At 45.9% G+C, this 19132-nt stretch overlaps 1 protein-coding gene across 4 annotated transcripts in view; it reads right to left on the reverse strand.

Annotated features, from left to right (window-relative positions):
• Positions 1 to 252: 252 nt before the first annotated feature.
• The window catches only part of INSR (insulin receptor), a 145750-nt gene continuing 126870 nt past the window's right edge, over positions 253 to 19132 (reverse strand). For 2 of the 4 annotated variants that reach the window (XM_061422265.1, XM_061422267.1), the window contains 8 exons: positions 16564 to 16666; positions 15171 to 15238; positions 12026 to 12270; positions 10213 to 10323; positions 9960 to 10119; positions 8536 to 8665; positions 8083 to 8217; positions 253 to 5244 (listed from right to left, as the gene is read on the reverse strand). In XM_061422265.1, the coding sequence (XP_061278249.1) occupies positions 4890 to 5244; positions 8083 to 8217; positions 8536 to 8665; positions 9960 to 10119; positions 10213 to 10323; positions 12026 to 12270; positions 15171 to 15238; positions 16564 to 16666 (1307 nt within the window). In that variant the 3' untranslated portion in view covers positions 253 to 4889. The remainder of the gene's footprint in view (positions 5245 to 8082; positions 8218 to 8535; positions 8666 to 9959; positions 10120 to 10212; positions 10324 to 12025; positions 12271 to 15170; positions 15239 to 16563; positions 16667 to 19132) is intronic. The other 2 variants (XM_061422266.1, XM_061422268.1) reach the window with 1 other exon arrangement.

The following is a 19132-nucleotide window of genomic DNA, read 5'->3' on the forward strand; positions in this document are numbered from 1 at the left end:
GGGTCCCTGAGGTGGCAGGTCCTTACCAACTAGGATAGAAATAGCTCGGTATGTAAAGGGTTGATTCAACTGTACAGGTATGGATCAGTGGATTGTCACTTACCCTGATGGCAAAAATATTTAACCTCCTGATTCACTGTTACGAAGAACCTAGGGATTTGTCTCCTCTCATAACAAACACCCACAACACCCCAGGGATTTGGCTTAACACAGTTCACAAGTCCTGGCTTGGACACCACACAGGAACAAGAGTATTCTCAGATAATTTATTCCGAATTTTCATATAAACAGGTAATTATCCCATATTTTACATGCAGAACAATTTTGATATTCAAAAAAAAAAAAGGCATATTCTGTATATGGTGCTACTTGGTTCTTGTAGGAAAACATTGAAAAATATAAGAATTGAGCTTTCAGTGGGTCTTGTGTCTCTGAGTTGATTTCCGCGTAAGCCGAGGCACAGGAGGTGTCTGCTGCTGACAGGCAGGGCTTGGACCCCTGCCCCCACCCCGCCAGGCACACAAGGTAGAGAGTAGACGAGCCATTCCTGAATATGTGTGGACACACTCGCTTTGGGGGTGGGGGAGGGAATACTGTTTCCTTTCTTCTCAAATGGGACCAAGAGCCCTGGGTTCCTGATTTGAGTTTTAACAAGGATTTTTAGGGCCCAAACCCAAATAAAAATGTGACCAGAGCCTGGTTCTGGACCTTGACTGGTATAAGAAGATGACAGTGAGCTCAAGAAGCCATTGGTTCCCTCTGTCTCTGGGGGACCCCTAAGGAAACATTCACCTCCAGGTACAGCCTTGGAATGTCCATTGCATTCCTTACTGTCTTTTAAAGAACAAATGCCCATCTGTACTTTCTATTCCCAACCTCAATTCTGGTGTAGATCAATATTCTCAAGAACATTCCAGAAGGTTTTCTGAAGGGATATCATTCTATGGGCATCATTCATATATATATGATCAGCGCAACCCCATCCCCCTACTCCGAACAAAATCATCATTTCTGAATCACCTGTTTGTCAAGTGGCACTCGAACCCCCTCTACCCACCACAAAGAAGAAAAAGATTGTCATCTGGGGGACTACAGCACATCCACTCATGTACCCAGATGGAGAGCACGGGCCAAACCCTGCCCACTGATCAACCTTATGGCTGTTCCAGATAAACACCTCCCAACCCAACAAGCACATTTCACAGCAGACCATCTGCTCTGGTTGGAGAGATGGAGATCTGCCCAGCAATTGGAGGCAGTCTCCAGTGGTCTCAGGGTTGTTTGTGCAGACCTTCACATCAATTCCCACATTTCCTTTCAGTTGTGCTCAACATCTAGCCAGAGAACCAGCAACACTTCTCGCTTCTTACTAGCTTAAAAGGACAGAAAAGCACCCAGGACAGCTCCCAGAATACAAACGTTTCCAGACGTGCGTTTGACATCATTGATCCAGGGAGGAACTACTATATTTTGATTTTGCCACACAAACAAAAAGGGGTTTTTAAAATAATGAGACACCTTTAAAAACAAACAACAAAAAATTCAACCAAAGCTGGCTTTGTTGCCTTTTTTTAAATAATCATCACTACAATCCTCCAGGACATCCATTTTGAGGACTGAATTCTGTTTCGACAGAGTCCACATTATCTGATGCAAAAGGAGGCTGTGATCCAAGCCTGCTTGATCTTTCACTGCAGCAGCAGAGATAGCTAAATGAAGTCAGGGAAATTCCATTCACAAAGGGCAGGCCCAGCACTTTACAGTACCTCTCCAGGGCAAGTGGAGAAAGGTGACTCTGCTGGGGTGGTGCCTATAGGTTTAGGAAGGGCAGTGAGGTCTGGTGCGTACGACAGCATTTCTGCTGGCTCCATCCAGGCTTACACATGGGTTGTCAAAGTCCCTAAGGTCAAACCGTATCAGCTTGAAGTCAACCAAACCAAAATGAGAGGGTCCAAGGTTTTGTTGCTAAAAAAATGTGTTCAGCCTCTCGGTGGGTTTAGGGTTGAGATTCTCAATATCTCCCTTCCCACTTAGAGAATAAAAACAGACACTGCATTGAGTGCTTGTGTGTAAAGTTCCCAAGATAATGATATGTCCCCCACCCAAAGCATCTCAGCCTAAAAAGAGTGGAAATAAACCATGGAGAGCCTAGGGCACCTAGATGCTCACACACCACAGAGATTCTAAGGGGAAAGGAGCATGCTGGCTGGATCAAAGACTGTCTGTGTCTCAACACTGCAGCTTCCCTCATCAGCTAAGGGTAGCTCAGAACTGGATACATCAGATACATCGTGATGGCCTGAAACTTGCTTCATTCTTGAGGGCCATGGTGTCAATAGATGGAGGATCAAACAACAACAACAAAAAAGGAAGATTAAATTCAGAGGTGAAAAATATCAGCCAGGAAAAGGATCTGTGCTCACATGAAAGCCGTACTTCAGCCCCACTCCCTCCCTCAAAATTCTTACTGGTCCCTGGCATTCGGAATCAGCTGATACGAATCTTCCCTGATTCAGATCGGATCCAGACAGAATTCTGAAGTCTCAAAGATGTCCATTATTGAACCACATCCTAACAATACACTGAGGTAGACTGTGCTGGGAAAAAAAAATCATTACCCCACATTCACCTGTTTATTTTTCTTTGAAAAAAAATTTTTTTTTACATGCTCTCCATTTCTTATGAAAGTGATTTTTTACAGTGATTTTTATATATTAAAATAAATAATTTTCCCCTAATATAAGAAAACCTTTCTGAATTAGAAAAATGTGAAAATTGCTGCTACCGTAGTATATGGCCACTACAAATTTACTACGAAAAGAACAAAATACCTAGATCTACGTGTTTCGTTCCTTTTTAACTTACATACAGATCCTCGTCTATGTACAAAATAAATTTGGCGAAAATAATTTCTGTGCTCCTTGTACCCAATCACTGAGGCTCCCTGGAAATATTCTGACATGCTGTCATTTCTGAAATCGTATAAATAAGATAGCCAGAGGCAACTGGGATGCGTGTCTACCTGTGTTCTTCATCAAGAACTGAGAAGGTTCGGAGGTCACCATGGCATCCCAGGTGTTTTGAAGCCCACAGTTCTTGAGAAGAGAAGGAAAGCAGTCTTAGACTCGTGAGAAAATGCACTCGAGAGATAACCTGTGGGTGATGATTCGGATGAACTATGGCAATGAGTCCATCATGTTCTGTATTTGAGCAGCAGTCATTCTTCCCCCAGAAGGGAAGCAGCTGTGGCATCACGCCCATTCTCATGCTCTCCGTAGTGTGAAGGTCCTTAGCGGTTTCTCCTCTGGACTTGACTCTCAGGAACTGCACGATCGTTAAGTACCTGAGAATTCAGCTCAGGCTTCACACCTGGTCCAGTTGAGGTCACTGGGCGCAGAGCAGCTTCTGGGAGCTCAGTTCTGAGGATGGTCGGATGCCCTGAGGGCGGAGGGGACCGACAGGCACGTCTTCATATTGCTAGTGTTTTCAAAGTCCATCCGTGCTGTCCCACTTTGAGATCTAATGGTGCCAAATTTGCACAATCCCTGTGGGACATGGACATCCCGCTGAGGAAGCTTGAGAGGTACACACAGAGAACCAGAAGATCCAGGAGCCACAAGTGTGTTTGAAGGCAGGGCTCAGCTTTTCAGAGCAGAAACCAAACCATCCATCAAACCCCATCGCCCACACGCTCAGTGTGGCCTCACCACAATGTCCAGAGGATTAGCAGCTAACGTGGCTTTAGTCCCCAAAAAAATGGATGCCTTGAAGACCAAGCAAAAGGCCACCGGTGCCTGGCCCCTCCTGCCCCACACAGGCAGACAAACCCATACGCCCTACCTCCCACCCCAGGAAATGGTCAATAATTTATGAGGCTGATACTGGAGATTCTTTTTAAAAATTAAATATGTTACAAATATATTCTCAAAACTCTTCATCATCTCAGTTCTTGTTTTTCTTTTCTTCTTTTTTAAAATCTTCTCTATGTCCTGGCTTTGTTTGGTCTTGAAAAGATCCATTATCACTCCAAATGACTCCCATGGCTCCCAGAAAACATTTTTCACCAAAGTTAAGGGAGAGTAGAATCCTGAGGCTCCATCTGGGACAGAAAAATTTGTTGAGGGCACAGTCTCCCAGTAGATAAGAAGGAAGGGGTCGGGGGTGGAGGAAGCAGGGCTCACGTACCCCAGGAGAGCTGAACCTTCGTGGGCTGATCCCCAAAGTGTCCACTCAGCACACATGATTTGCACACGCACGCACACACACACACACACATAAGTGCATACATGAACCACACACCAGGACTGCAGACCCATATCCAAAGTACAAAAGCAGCAGCTATTGGTCAATTTGAGGAACTGGTTTTGTGAAGGAAAAAAACAAAAAACAATCCTTCACCCTGGATGAAAAAATACTTTCCTGAAGCCCACTCTGTAAAGCTTGGAATTCTACTAGAACTGGGTTTGTTTCTTTCTAACTTTTGTTTCATAAACAAGATTTATGTTTTATACTGTAGCTCAGACACCAGCAAAAAAAAAAAAAAAAAAAACTTTGTAAAAATAGATGCTTTCTTTTAAACTACTAGGGAAAATAATAATAATAATAATAATAATAATAACATCTGGGCTTGAAACCTCGGTGGCCCAAAAGGACAGCAGCCGTGGAAACCCCCTCCCCATCCAGGTTCACAGTTAAGTGCTCAGATGACAAGTCAAATAGGCAATGGAACCACTGCGTTTGAAGTCAGAAAAGGAACTGAAATGGATAGTCGTGATCTCTGAGCTCCGTTTGACACTGTGGCAGAGTTAGGTGGAAATCCTGAGTTTTCTGGAGGCCTTCGAACCAGAGGGAAGTGTAGACAGGAACCCTTCCCCCACTAGCAGGGGTTGTTAGGAAGGATTTGACCGGGGCAAAGTCAGAATCCGTCCGTTTTTCTTGCCCCCGTTCATGTGGGTGTAGGGGATGTGCTCGTCATAGTTTCGCTTTAGCCCCAGCGCCGACCCTCCATCCCGGCCCCCGGCCTCCTCTCTCTGCGCGTGCGAGGCCCGGTCCAGGGGCACGCTCTCCATGTCCTCAAACTCCATTTCCAGCTCCTCGCTCTCGGGCGCCTTGTTCTCCTCGCTGTGGAAGAAGGACACTTCGGGAAAGCTGGGGTGCAGGTCGTCCTTGAGCAGGTCCACGATCTCCAGGAAGGTTGGACGCATCTTGGGGTTGAACTGCCAGCACATCCGCATCAGGTCGGTGCTGCGGGACAGAGAGGGGCACGTGGAGGGTGAGGCCCCGGGGGTCCCCGCCAAGCGGCCCTCCTTCCCCGACCCCGCGCCTGCGGTGCACACACACCCACGCGGACAAGTGCTGACCTCAGGAGGGTCAAGCAGAAACAACCATTCTAAGGGCGTGAAAGATGGTTTCAAAAAGTGAGCCAAGGGTTTCCCAAACAAGATCCACAAGGGCCTCTCCTGATATTGCCACTTGGTGAAGACCAATCAGGTCCGTCTTTTTTTGTTTGTTTTTTAAATTAGAGTTGATTTACGATGTTGTGTTAGTTTCAGATGTACAGCAAAGGGATTCAGATATATATTTTTGTTGCTGTTGTTGTTCAGTCGTTAAGTCATGTCCAACTCTTTAGGACCCCACAACTACAGCCCCCCAGACTCCGCTGTCCATCCACTTCTCCAGGCAAGAATACTGGAGTGGGCTGCCATTGCCTCCTTCAGGGAATCTTCCAGACCCAGGGGTCGAACCTACATCTCCTGTGTTGGCAGGCAGATTCTCTACCACTGAGCCACCAGGGAAACCCTCAGATATATTGGGTTAGTCAAAAAGTTCGTTCAGATTTTTCTGTAAGATGTTATGGAAACAAACATGTTGGTCAAGTCTGTGTGTATATATATATATATATATATATATAACTGTTTTTCAGATTCTTTTCCCTTATAGGTTATTACAAAATATTGAATATAGTTCCCTGTGTTATACAGTAGGTCCTTGTTTTTCTATTTTGTATTCAGTACTGTGAATCTATTAACCCCAAGCTCTTATTTTATCCCTCCCCCCTCCTTTCCCCTTTGGTAACCGTAAGTCTGTTTTCTGTGTCTGTAGGTCTATTTCTGTGGGTTCATCATTTTATATACACATTGTTGCTCAGAATGAGGGCAGCTGGGTGGACCCACCATAGAGGGCCAGCTCTGAGCGGGTGTTCTGCAAGCCCAGTCCCCACTCTCTGGAGAAGGGGAGGAGAGGAGGGGGCAGGGGACTCTGACTTTACTTAGGATAGGACCCAGGGGCTCAGGATTTCCATTTTACCTCTTCCTCTCACTATTGTAACTTCTTTCAGGGCAGGAGTTGACAAACTTCATCCCGTGGACCAAATCTGGTCCTCCAAGTGTTTTTGTAAATAAAGTTTTATTGGTACGTAGCTACACCCATTCAATTATGCATTGTCCCCGGCTGATTTGAACTGCAAGGCAGAGAACTGCCAGGCCCACAAAGCTGGAAATACGATATGGCCCTTTAGAGGAAAAATTGGCAGGCCCCCACCCTAGGGGCACTAATTTCCTCCTGACATAGCCAGGAAAGAAACTTCATGGAGCAATGTTTAGAAATATTTTGCTCAGAGTTTCCAAGGAATTCTGCTTCATACTTTTTTACATGTGAGATTTCTTCAAATTAGGTTTTCTAAACTGATCTCTTATTCTTGTGAGGATGAAGCATCAAAATGGCCTTCTTCCATGCATTTTTTTCAGGAAGGCAAACTTTTTTTTTTTTCGCAGAAACACTGGTAAAGAAATATTACATGCAATAAGCACTGCATAGTAAATGCTTATTGTAGAAAGGTAGAAAACACCCAACAATATAGTGAAAATACAGCTTGCATACAGCTCTCCTTCAGATATAATCTCATCTTTTCTGTCTGGATACATTCGGAAATGCAATTTATACACATTTACTACACTTAGCATTTTAACATAAGCTAGACCACTGACTTACAAAATATTTCATAAGCATCATTTGAAATGTCAATTACTATAGTGTATTATTTTATCAAATTACTTTATTGATTATTTTATAAATTTACTTGCCAGTTCTCATATTGTTGGATGTTTAGATCATTTCTTTCTTTCTTTCTTTCTTTTTTTGGAGACTTTAAATAAAATTTCTGTGAGTAGCTATTATTATAATGGGCTTTCTTGGTGGCTCAGTGGTAAAGAATCTGTCTGCCAATGCTGAAGACTTGGGTTTGATCTCTGGGTCAGGAAGATCCCCTGGAGAAGGAAATGGCTACCCACTCCAGTATTATTGTCTGGGAAATCCCATGGACAGAGGGGCCTGGAGGTTCATGGGTCATGAAACAGTTGGACACAACTTAGCAACTAAATGATAACAAACAAAAAATTCTTACAATAGAGTGATATGAATGACTATCTAGCCATTCCATTGACAGCAGTGAATATCATAACTCTTCCTTCTTTCCCTCTCTTCTTTTTATTGCTAATTAGGAAAATAGTACTTTCCTTTATTTTACTTTACATTTATTGGACTATTACGATGCTGGACAATTTTGAAAGTGTTTATTGATGTGCATTTGATGTTTGTGTTGTACATCTGCTCCTGCAACAAAAATTTAAGACAAATATTGGAAGGGGATATGTTGTACGTACCCCTGAAGTTTTGGTGTTTACAATTTGTGAATTCTTTTTTCCACTTTCAATGAGATATAATAAGAATATGTAGTTAAATGTAAGTCTCCACCCCAGCGCTCCAGTTTTAGTCCCCAAATAACCACTGCTGTGCAGTTTCCTCTACAACCTTCCGAAGATATGAAAGGCAATAAAGCACACATGTAATGATATAATACACAAGCATGTAGTAATATGTAGACACAACATGCAGATCCAAGTGTGCATGCAAAAGGCAAGCAAAAACACACAGACATCATATAAAACACAAATGTGCATTCAAAGATAAAACTTGCAAACACAAACACACATAGACATACAATATGCAAACACGAGTATCCATGCAAAAGGCACAGACTTTTGAATAAGCACCCCACACACTACGCCGCCTTTCTACACTTACACTCTCTCTGGACAATTGTCAGGTTGATCCAGGTACCCTCCATCCATGACAAATTTCAGCACCTGCTCATTTGATAGACCTTGGTAAGGCTGTTCTGCCAAGCTGGTAATTTCCCAAAGGACCACACCAAAAGACCTGCCAATGACAGTTGGGAGTAGTAACAATGAAGCCATTAAAATAAACACACACACCCTTTCTTGGCTTACTAGAACCTGGGTGGCCAGTTCTCTAAACAGTTCATGCTGCAGTTCAGAAATTCCTATAAGACTAATCTTCATTGGAATGTCACAGCAGTTGTGCAAGGGTCCCCCAGACATGCTATCCCTTCCTTTCCTTGATGGAGAAGCCATGAAGAAGTCAGTTTTTAAGTGACTCCTCTCTTGCTGGTCATAGTATCAGAGCAACCTGGAATTCAAGTGCAGTGTTCTTTCCGCCAGCCCACACATAACTCACCACATGTCTGAAGAGGTGGTGAAGACTCCGTCCTTCAGGGATTCAGGTGCCATCCACCGCACGGGGAGCAGACCTTTGCCCCCTTTCCGGTAGTAATCCGTTTCATAGATGTCTCTTGTCATTCCAAAGTCTGACAACAAACAGTTCACATGCTCTTAGCCTTCAGCTGTGACCCAGCTGTCTGCCGTTTTTACTCCCCCAGCCTTGGCAGAGCTCTTGAGTTCACCTGCCCCAGGTGTGAGCTCACATGGATCACAGCCAAATACAGTGAGAGTGGATTCTGAGGGTACTCAGAGGAGGGCGGGGGGTGGGTCACCACTTAAAAGGAAAGAAAAGAACCACCAAGCAGCAAAGAAGCGATGTTCTGACCTGCAACATGGGGATCTCAATCTTAGCAAAACTTCCTTCCTACCTACGACCTCATAGGCAACCCACGCTGAACTTTTCACCTTCTGCAGCCAACCTACTGCTCCCCATTGGATCTGGCCCCACTACCCACCTAGCTGCGCAGCCAGAAACCAAAGGCTGGGTCCTCGCTTCACAACCCCTTGTCCTCACACCCCACAGAAAAGACAGAGTTTCAGCCTCCTCATGTGTGAGTGCTAAGTCGCTTCAGTCGTGTCTGACTCTTTGTGACCCCACAGACTGTAGCCTGTTAGGCTTCTCTGTCCATGGGATTCTCCAGGCATAAATACTGGCTTGGGTTGCCATTTCCTCCTCCAGGAGATCTTCCCAACCCAGGGATCGAACCCGCAGCTCTTATGATTCCTGCCTTGGCAGGTGGGTTCTTTATCCTGAGTGCTACCTGGGAAGTTCTAAATTAGTTCACTGAATTTTAATTATTTTATTTTACTGAACTAATTTTATTTTATTTTACTGAATTAACCTCATTCTATTGTACTGAATTTAAATTCATTTAAATTAGTTCACTGAATTTTAATTATTTTATTTTATTGAATTAATTTTATTTTCCTGAATTTTTAAATTTTGTTTTACTGAATTTAAATTATTTTTATTTACTTTTACTGAATTTATTTTATTTTACTGTGCTGCTTGGTGCAGATAAAAACTGCAAGCTGCAGGGAATTCCCTGGGGGTCCAGTGGTTAGGACTCTGAGCTGGGAACCAACATCCCAGAAGCCATGTGTCCAGGCCAAAAATTGCAAGTTTCTCAAGGGCAGAAAAATTATGGTGACTTAGTCAACCTTACCCCTGTAACACCTCCTGCAGCCACCAGCACAAATACTACTTAAAGAAGTGAATGAATGAAGTAAAGAACAAATGCAATAAACTACAGCATGAGGGTGAGCCCCCATCCCAAACTGTGCCCCTTCCCACTACTAGAAAAGATTGAAGTGCTCACTATAGACAACCGAAGCCAAAAAGCCTGGGTCACACATTTCAAGGCAGAAAGCCAGACGCACCTCCAATTTTGACTGTAAAGTCGTGGGCAACCATGCAGTTCCGGGCTGCAAGATCCCGGTGCACGAACTTCTTAGCGTTCAGGTATGCCATCCCATCGGCGATCTCTGCCGCCATCTGAATCATTTCTTGCAGGGTAGGGGGAGGGCGGCCGGGGTTATTCTAAAGTTGAAACAGGGGGGACATGTTCAGCCACACATGTGCCTGAGGCCCAGGAGCGCTGGGTGCCCTGCCAGGTACCTGGAGACAGCTCACCTCAGCCTCAGGCCGCAGGGAACGGAGGTAACTCTTCAGGTCTCCGTGAGCCATCAACTCCATCACCACCAGCGTTGGCTGGCCTTTGGACACCACCCCCAGGAGGCGGACCTGTGGAATAAGCAGGGGCCGGGCAGATTCTTGAATGAGGGTCTGTGAGAAGATGTCCACCCACCTGGGTCTTTCTGTCTGGTACCTACATCACACCCAGCACACTGGTCCTGAGTGGCCTGTAGGAAGCCCGAAGAAACACCAAGGTCAACATCTTGTTGGATTTGGGGTGGGGGAGCGAGTGGCTACTGTCCTGGATGAAAGTGAAAGTTCCTCAGTCGTATCTGACTCTTTGCGACCCCATGGACTACACAGTCCATGAAATTCTCAAGCCCAGAATACTGGAGTGGGTAGCCTTTCCCTTCTCCAGGGGATCTTCCTAACCCAGGGATCGAATGCAGGCTTCCCATGTTGCAGGCGGATTCTTTACCAGCTGAGCCACAAGGGAAGCCCAAGAATACTGGAGTGGATAGCCTATCTCTTCTCCAGTGGACCTTCCCGACCCAGCAATCGAATCGGGGTCTCCTGCATTGTAGGTGGATTCTTTACCAACCGAGCTATCAGGGAAGCTCCACTGTCCTGGATGGTACAGATGAAAGTTGCAAGCCACAGGGAATTCCCTGGCAGTCCAGTGGTTAGGACTCTGCGCTGGGAACCAAGATCCCATAAGCCATGGGGCAAGGCCAAAAAAAAAGCAAGCTGCACAAGGGCCAAAAGAATCACAGTGGTTCGTTCAACCTTGTCCCTGCAACATCTCCTGCAGCGGCCTGCACAAATACTACTTAAAGAAGTGAATAAATGGCCGCTCCCAAACAGCAACATGCCAAGGCAAACCCTTGTGTCTCTAAGCCCACCTCCAGACCTTTGCCTTAACTGTTCCCTCTGCCTGATGCTCTGTCCCCTCACCTGTCCCTCAACCCAGTCCCTACATCCTGGAGTCTTTGCTCAAATATACCTTTGCCACTGCTGCCTTCCCAAACCCCCAGCTCCGCCCTCCTCTCCCCTGTTGCCATAGCATCGTCTCCTCATGGGATGACATCATTAACTTGCTGGGTTTAGATTCTGTCTCCACTTCTGGATTGGGAGCTCCAGGAGGACAGACATCCGCTGCATCTCAGAGAAGAGAATGGAGCTCATATAGAGCAGGTGCTCCAAGAATATGCTTGGGGCAAGGATGAAAGGACTCAGGCTCAAGGGAAACTAAAGGAGTAGAAAGGCAGGGAGAGTCTGTGCTGACTGGGGAGTAGGGAGCAGGGATCGGGTGGACCAGAGTGTTTAAAGGTTACATAGGAGCCAGGAAGAGGGAAGAGATAGAAGATTCTAGAAAGTGATGGGACAGCAAAAGGGTCTCACTCTAGGTGAGGTGGGAAAGGATGGGATTGGAGAAATGAGAAGGGAAGGGCCACCTCTGGGATGCTCAGCAGAGTGGGGGCTGGGCAGAAGGTCCACACTCAGCATCCTCAAGCTCTATGCATTAAGAGGAAGGATGGAGGAGATGGGATGAGAGAATGTGTGTTAAGGAAGCCTTTGCACTGTTGTGTTGGTTTCTGCCACACGACAAGCAAATCAGTCATAAGTATATATAGGCTCTAGGTGGTCACAAAGCACTGGGCTGGGCTCCCTGTGTTATATAGCAGCTTCCCACTAGCTGTCTATTTTGCACATGGTATTGTATTATCCTCCAACTAAAAATTTAAAAAACTAAAATAAAAATTAAAAAATAAAGACTTTGTCTGCTCCCGGAGCCAGCAGGGGGACTTACCACATGGTGGCAGGTGAAGCCCTTCATGACCGAAGCCTCGTTGAGAAACTCGATCCGCTCTCGCAGGCTGGCTGACTCGTTGACCGTCTTCACTGCCACGCGCGTCTCCGCCTCACCCTTGACAATGTCCCTGGCATTGCCCTCGTACACCATGCCAAAGGAGCCTTGCCCCAATTCTCGCAGGAGTGTGATCTTCTCTCGAGGCACCTCCCACTCGTCCGGCACATACACAGAGCATGGAAACACTACTCCTCACTTATCTACACAGCACCCTCAGCAGATCCTTCTGGGGTCCTGGCCACCTCCCACCCAACCTCCTCCTTGTAAATGTTCACTAAGTGGTTCCTGGGGTCCAGACCTTGTGCTGGGCAGTGGGCACAGGGCCAACAACAGGATGGACGGAGGTTCAGGAAGGAGCCATAATCAGTCCAGGGTCCTGGCCAGTAGCGTGCCAAGCTGAGCCTGAAACCTGTCTGATTTCAGAGTCCCCTTACCAAAGGATGCTACTTCCCATCTAAGCCTGTTGTTTCTGCAGAGTACCAAAAGGAAGGGGGAACACCCAGCCTGCCTGCCACCAGATAGGTGAGTGAGCCCACTCAAGACAACTCAGTGCCAGTGGATCTGCAAAAGGGCTACAGCCATGTGAGTGAGACCAGAAAAACCACCCAGCTGCGCACTGCCCAGCTGGCAAAGCCACCACACTTTGAGCCAATAGATAGTGGTTGTTTTAAGCCCCTAAGTTTGGAGTTGTTTGTTACACAGTGGCAAATAATTTGCAGACAAATACACAGTCTTAAGAAAAACCATGATGCTTCCTGCCCTCCTCTGCACCTGTTGCATGCTAAAATTGTATCCCTCACACATTTATATGTTGATGTCCGAACCCAAGTTTTTCAGAATGTGACTGTATTTAGAGGTGGAATCTTTACAGAGATGATCAAGGTAAAATAAGGTCATTGCTGCTGCTGCTAAGTCACTTCAGTCATGTCCGACTCTGTGTGACCCCAGAGACGGCAGCCCACCAGGCTCCCTCGTCCCTGGGATTCTCCAGGCAAGAACACTGGAGTGGGTTGCCATTTCCTTCTCCAATGCATGAAAGTGAAAAGTGAAAGTCAAGTCGCTCAGTCGTGTCTGACTCTTAGCGACCCCATGGACTGCAGCCCACCAGGCTCCTCCATCCATGGGATTTTCCAGGCAAGAGTACTGGAGTGGGGTGCCATTGCCTTCTCCGAAATAAGGTCATTAGAGTGGCCCTAATCCAATCTGACTGGAGTCCTTGAAGAGATTAGGACACAGATACACACAGAGGGAAGATACAGGGAGAAGATGGCCATCTACAAGCCAAGGAGAGAGGACTCAGGAGAAACCAACCCTGCTAACACCGTGATCTCAGAGTTCCAGCCTCTGGGGCTGTGAGGAAATCAAACTCTTTTCTAAGCCGTCCAGTCTGAGTACAGCAGTCTAAGCAACACAATACCATCACCAATGGCTCTTGCAAGGACATTGGATCATACAAGAGCTCTGAACCCAAATGAACTTACACATACTCACTGGGGAGTCCTTCTCCCAGCCCCCAAGATCCCAGAGCTTGGACCTTGCCCTCTGTATCTCTTGGCCCAGAACTTCCTGGCCTTAAAGACCCACAAGCTGCAACTTCCAGCTTTCCCTGAGCACCTCTGTGCCTTCAGCCATTGCTGCAACCCCAGAAGGAAGCAGGATAATAGAGTGGAAGCAGAACACTGTGGGGGTTGATGGCAGCCCTGGGGTTCAGCTTTCCCATCTCTGACATGGTTAACAATGCCATTTGCCAAACAGAGAGAAAGGCTCTGGATCAACACTCACCCCTTCTTGCTCCTAGACTCTGTGCCTATTCCCACTGGGAATAACCCCCTTGTCTAGGTTCCCTATTCTGATGCTTTGAGGTCTTGCTGGTGCTAGAAGGACTGCCCTTCCTGGGGGTGGCCAATTCACACAGAGAGTAAATGAAGTGCCCGAGAGTCCACCTTTCATATGCAAAACAGCCAATCCAGAGCCCACATCCTAACCCCCTCCATCATCAGGCTCTCACACTCTGGGGCACCATCCCCCTGCCCTGATCATCCCAGGTCCAGTTAGGAGACAACCAGGGACAGCTCATATGCCCCAGATGCTGCTGAAATAGTTTTAGCTTGAATTAGCCCCTCTTATGTCTTGCCTCACCTTTCCCATGGAAAAGACAATAAAGCCTCTTACTAATATTTTTCTCCCACTCCCTCTGCCTCCTGACCAACCCTGGTGCTTCCCCGTGTGGGCCTGCCTCCTGTTTCTCCAGGCTCCATGAGTCTACCTTTTTTCCTCATGACATTCACTTCCATATCTGCATGTTTTATCAGACTTCTTTGAAATGAATCCCAGGTATCCTTAAAAACACCACCCCTGTCTCCCAAAGCAGCATCCTGCCATGCAATAGTGTTCATGCCTTGAAAGTCGCTCTTGGATTTTTTTTTTTTTGCTGCATGAAGCATTTTAGAAGGTTGAAATGCAATAGCTGCCTTCGTGTCTAAAGGAACAGCCAAAGCTTTATCTACAAGGGTCACTCACTGCCCTTTGGTGCAGTCAAGGGAACATGGTCATCGGTCCTATGCTCCTGTCACCAGCATCAGCATCTTCCCCATATTCAGTGGCCACCAAGAGCAGAGGTGCTGGTGGTACCCACCCGGCCTCCCAAATTCCCCATCTGCTCCTTGCTTCTCGTTTGCCCCATCCCTCATCTCCAGTCTCCCATCTTGGCTTCTGACTCCACCTCCCAGCTTGGATGGCCTGTTTTGTCACCACTTTCTGGCTCTGACCCTTGGCACGCTCTCTAGCACAGGACCCGTGCTCTGTATCTCTACAGCTGCAGCACCAAGTTGAGGGTGTCTCAGCCCAGCCCAAGCACATCTAGATCATCTAGATCAGCCCATCCAAACAAGTGCCAGATGGCAGGTGTCTAATTGCTCCTGGTAACAGGGTTTCTGTACAAGGGGCAGGTGTGCCAACTCAAGGGAACAAGAAGACTCTTCTCAGCCCCCCAGGGTACCAACCCTTGACTGTCAATTGATGGAGATGGCAAAGGAAACCAAACAGAGGGGTTCTGGTCATCCACGGGCAAAGGGATAGAACTCACCATCGCTGGCACTGAGGTACTCTGGGTTTGAAGAAGCATACAGTGGTCCCAATGGCCCATCTGGCTGCCTGGATGAGAAGAATGGAGACATTCCATCTTGATAAACTCACAGGACTCTGTGGGTGTCTAGCAGGAGGATATAACCTCCCCAGAGCAAACAGCTACCCTTATTAACAGCAGCCACATAATCCTGGATACAGTCTGCGGTGAGGGTGGGGGATCCTAATTTTTTTTAGCAGAAGCCCATCAGATGGCTACTTAAGTGCATCAGCGTGGAACAGCTTACCCATAAACTATAATTTATGGCTGTCATTATAACATCTAAAAACTATTCACCCGCTGCTGTTCTGAAACCATCTCATTCTAGCTTATGAGAAACAACTGTTGAATTTTCAGGAAATTTGCAAGCCAGTTGTTAAATACAACCACCGCTTAAAATTAAATCACATAAGCCTACAGTTAAATATATTATCTTCAAAGCAAACGTAATGCATACTCAAAACTGGCCACTTCCTAATTATCACACTGTATCTTACACTCTTCAGTCCATCTCTGTTACCTTCTTTATTTAGATGGTTGCATACATATGGCAGAAATACTATATGTTCATGAGTCACTGCACTGTGGTAGTTATTTAGTCGCTAAGCTGTATGCCTGACTCTTTTGCGACCCCATGGTCTGTAGCCCACCAGGCTCCACTGTTCATGGGATTTCCCAGGCAAGAATACTGGAGTGGGTTGCCATTTCCTTCTGCAGGGGATCTTCCCAATCCAGGGATTGAACCTGCATCTCCTGCATTGGCAGGTGGATTCCTTACCAATGAGCCACTGGGGAAGCCCCAGTAGAAACATGTCATTGTATTATTTGTCCAAATCCTTACAATGCACAACACCGAGAGTGAAGCATAATATAAACTATGGACTTTGGGTGATAACAATGTATGGATGTAGGTTTATCAGTTAGAACACTGATGTTGATAATAGGGGATCATACACGGGTCAAGGGGTGTATGGGAAATTCTTATACTTTTGCCTCAGTTTTGCTGTGAACTGAAAACTAAGAAATCAAATCCATGTTTTAAAAAAAAATGGATAAATTAAATGCTATCATAATGCATATGGCTTTCCTTGTTGGCTCAGATGGTAAACAATCTGCCTACAATGCAAGAGACCTGGGTTTGATCCCTGGGTCAGGAAGGTTCCCCTGGAGAAGGGAATTGCTACCCACTCCAGTATTCTTGCCTGGAGGATTCCATGGACAGTGCTGTCTGCCAAGCTACAGTCCATGGGGTTGCAAAGAGTTGGACACGACCGAGCAACTAACACACATGTAGGCATACTTTTCCCCAAGAGAGCTGGTTGTTAACCACTTACCAGCACATCACCACACTCACCTCTTTCTCAGGAATAGACAAATACTTCCAATCACAACACTGAAGAGAAAGACAAAGATGAGGGGACCGATGATGATTTTTGCAATATTTGATGGCACGTCTACTGAAATAGAATAAGAAAATGTAGGGTTCTCATCAAAATGTGTTCACATCAAAGGTCATGCCAGAAAGCATATCTACACATCTAATGGGCCACTCACGCTTGTTCCCCTTCTCTAGTCCCTGAGTCAGTATCCCCTGCAGTGACCCCAGACCACTGCCCAGCGCCAGCTTTCTCCCTTCACCACCGGCTTCATAGACATGTAACCCAAGCCATCAGCTAGGTCCCCTACTCAGAAGGTCCTTGTTGGTTTTCAGTCACTAAGTCATGTCTGACTCTTTGAGACCCCATGGACTTTAGCCCTTCAGACTCCTCTGTCCATGGGATTTCCCAGGCTAGAATACTGGAGCAGGTTGCCATTTCCTTCTCCAAGGGATCTTTCCAGCCCAGGAATCATACCTGGATCTCCTGCATTGGCAGGAGGATTCTTTACCCCTAAGCTACCAGATTAGAGATATTAGAGACACCAAGAGATACCAAGGGAACATTTAATGCAAAGACAATAAAGGACAGAAATGGTATGGACCTAACAGAAGCAGAAGACATTAAGAAGAGGTGGCAAGAATACACAGAAGAACTATACAAAAAAGATCTCCATGACCCAGATAATCACGATGGTGTGATCACTCACCTAGAGCCAGACATCCTGGAATGAGAAATCAAGTGGGCCTTAGGAAGCATCACTACGAACAAAGCTAGTGGAGGTGACAGAATTCCAGTTGAGCTATTTCAAATCCTGAAAGATGATGCTGTGAAAGTGCTGTGACTCAATATGACAGCAAATTTGGAAAACTCAGCAGTGGCCATAGGACTGGAAAAGGTCAGTTTTCATTCCAATCCCAAAGAAAGGCAATGCCAAAGAATGTTCAAACTACTGCACAATTGCACTTATCTCACATGCTAGCAAAGTAATGCTCAAAATTCTCCAAGTCAGGCTTCAACAGTAGTGAACCGTGAACTTCCAGATGTTCAAGATGGTTTAGGAAAGGCAGAGGAACCAGAGATCAAATTGCCAACATCCACTGGATCATTAAAAAAGCAAGAGAGTTCCAGAAAAATATCTATTTTTGCTTTATTGACTACGCCAAAGCCTTTGACTGTGTGGATCACAACAGACTGTGAAAAATTCTTAAAGAGATGGGAATACCAGACCACCTGACCTGCTTCCTGAGAAATCTGTATGCAGGTCAAGAAGCAACAGTTTGAATTGGACATGGAACAACAGACTGGTTCCAAATCAGGAAAGGAATACATCAAGGCTGTGTATTGTCACCATGCTTATTTAACTTATGTGCAGAGTACAGCATGTGAAATGCCGGGCTGGATGAAGCACAAGCTGGAATCAAGATTGCCAGGAGAAATATCAATAACCTCAGATACACAGATGACACCACCCTTATTGCAGAAAGCAAAGAACTAAGCTTCTTGATGAAAGTGAAAGAGGGGAGTGAAAAAGTTGGCTTAAAACTCAACATTCAGAAAACTAAGATCATGGCATCTGGTCCCATCACTTCATGGCAAATAGATGGGAAAACAATGGAAACAGTGAGAGACTTTATTGTCTTGGACTCCAAAATCACTGCAGATGGTGATTGCAGCCATGAAATTAAAAGACGCTTGCTCCTTGGAAGAAAAGCGATGACCAACCTAGACAGCAAAGCGATGACCAACCTAGACAGCATATTAAAAAACATTGCTTTACTAACAAAGGTCCATCTAGTCAAACCTATGGTCTTTCCAGTAGTCATGTATGGATGTGAGAGTTGGACTGTAAAGAAAGCTGAGCACCCAAGAATTGATCCTTTTGAACTGTGGTGTTGGATAAGACTCTTGAGAGTCCCTTGGACTGCAAGGAGATCCACCAGCCAATCCTAAAGGAAATCAGTCCTGAATATTCATTGGAAGGACTGATGCTAAAGCTGAAATTCCAATCCTTTGGCCACCTGATGTGAAGAACCAACTAATTGGAAAAGACCCTGATACTGGGCAAGATTGAAGGCGGGAGGAGAAGGGGATGACAGAGGATGAGATGGCTGGATGGCATCACCAACTCGATGGATGTGAGTTTGAGTGAACTCCAGGAATTGGTGATGGACAGGGAGGCCTGGTGTGCTGCAGTTCATGGGGTCGCAAAGAGTCGGACACGACTGAATGACTGAACTGAACTGAAGCTACCAGGGAAGCCCTCAGAAGGTCCTGCTCTCTATTTAATGCTCTGCTCTTCCTGTCTTGAAAATCTTGACACTTTTTAAACCAGGGACCACGTCTTTTCAGTTTGCACTGAACCCTTCAAATTAAATAGCTTATTTCAATCCCAGCAGTACCTCTGGCAGATGAAAAATCCATTGGAAGTGCCCTGTGTGTGCCAGGGGGTCGTCCCAAAGAACTAAACCAACTGAAGAAACGTTATGCAGCCTTAATTCTAATTCTCATGCAAGGCTGAATTGTCTGTAATTACAAAAGCACCCA

Source organism: Bos javanicus, chromosome 7 (assembly GCF_032452875.1).
Source record: "Bos javanicus breed banteng chromosome 7, ARS-OSU_banteng_1.0, whole genome shotgun sequence".
Classification (NCBI taxonomy): domain Eukaryota; kingdom Metazoa; phylum Chordata; class Mammalia; order Artiodactyla; family Bovidae; genus Bos; species Bos javanicus.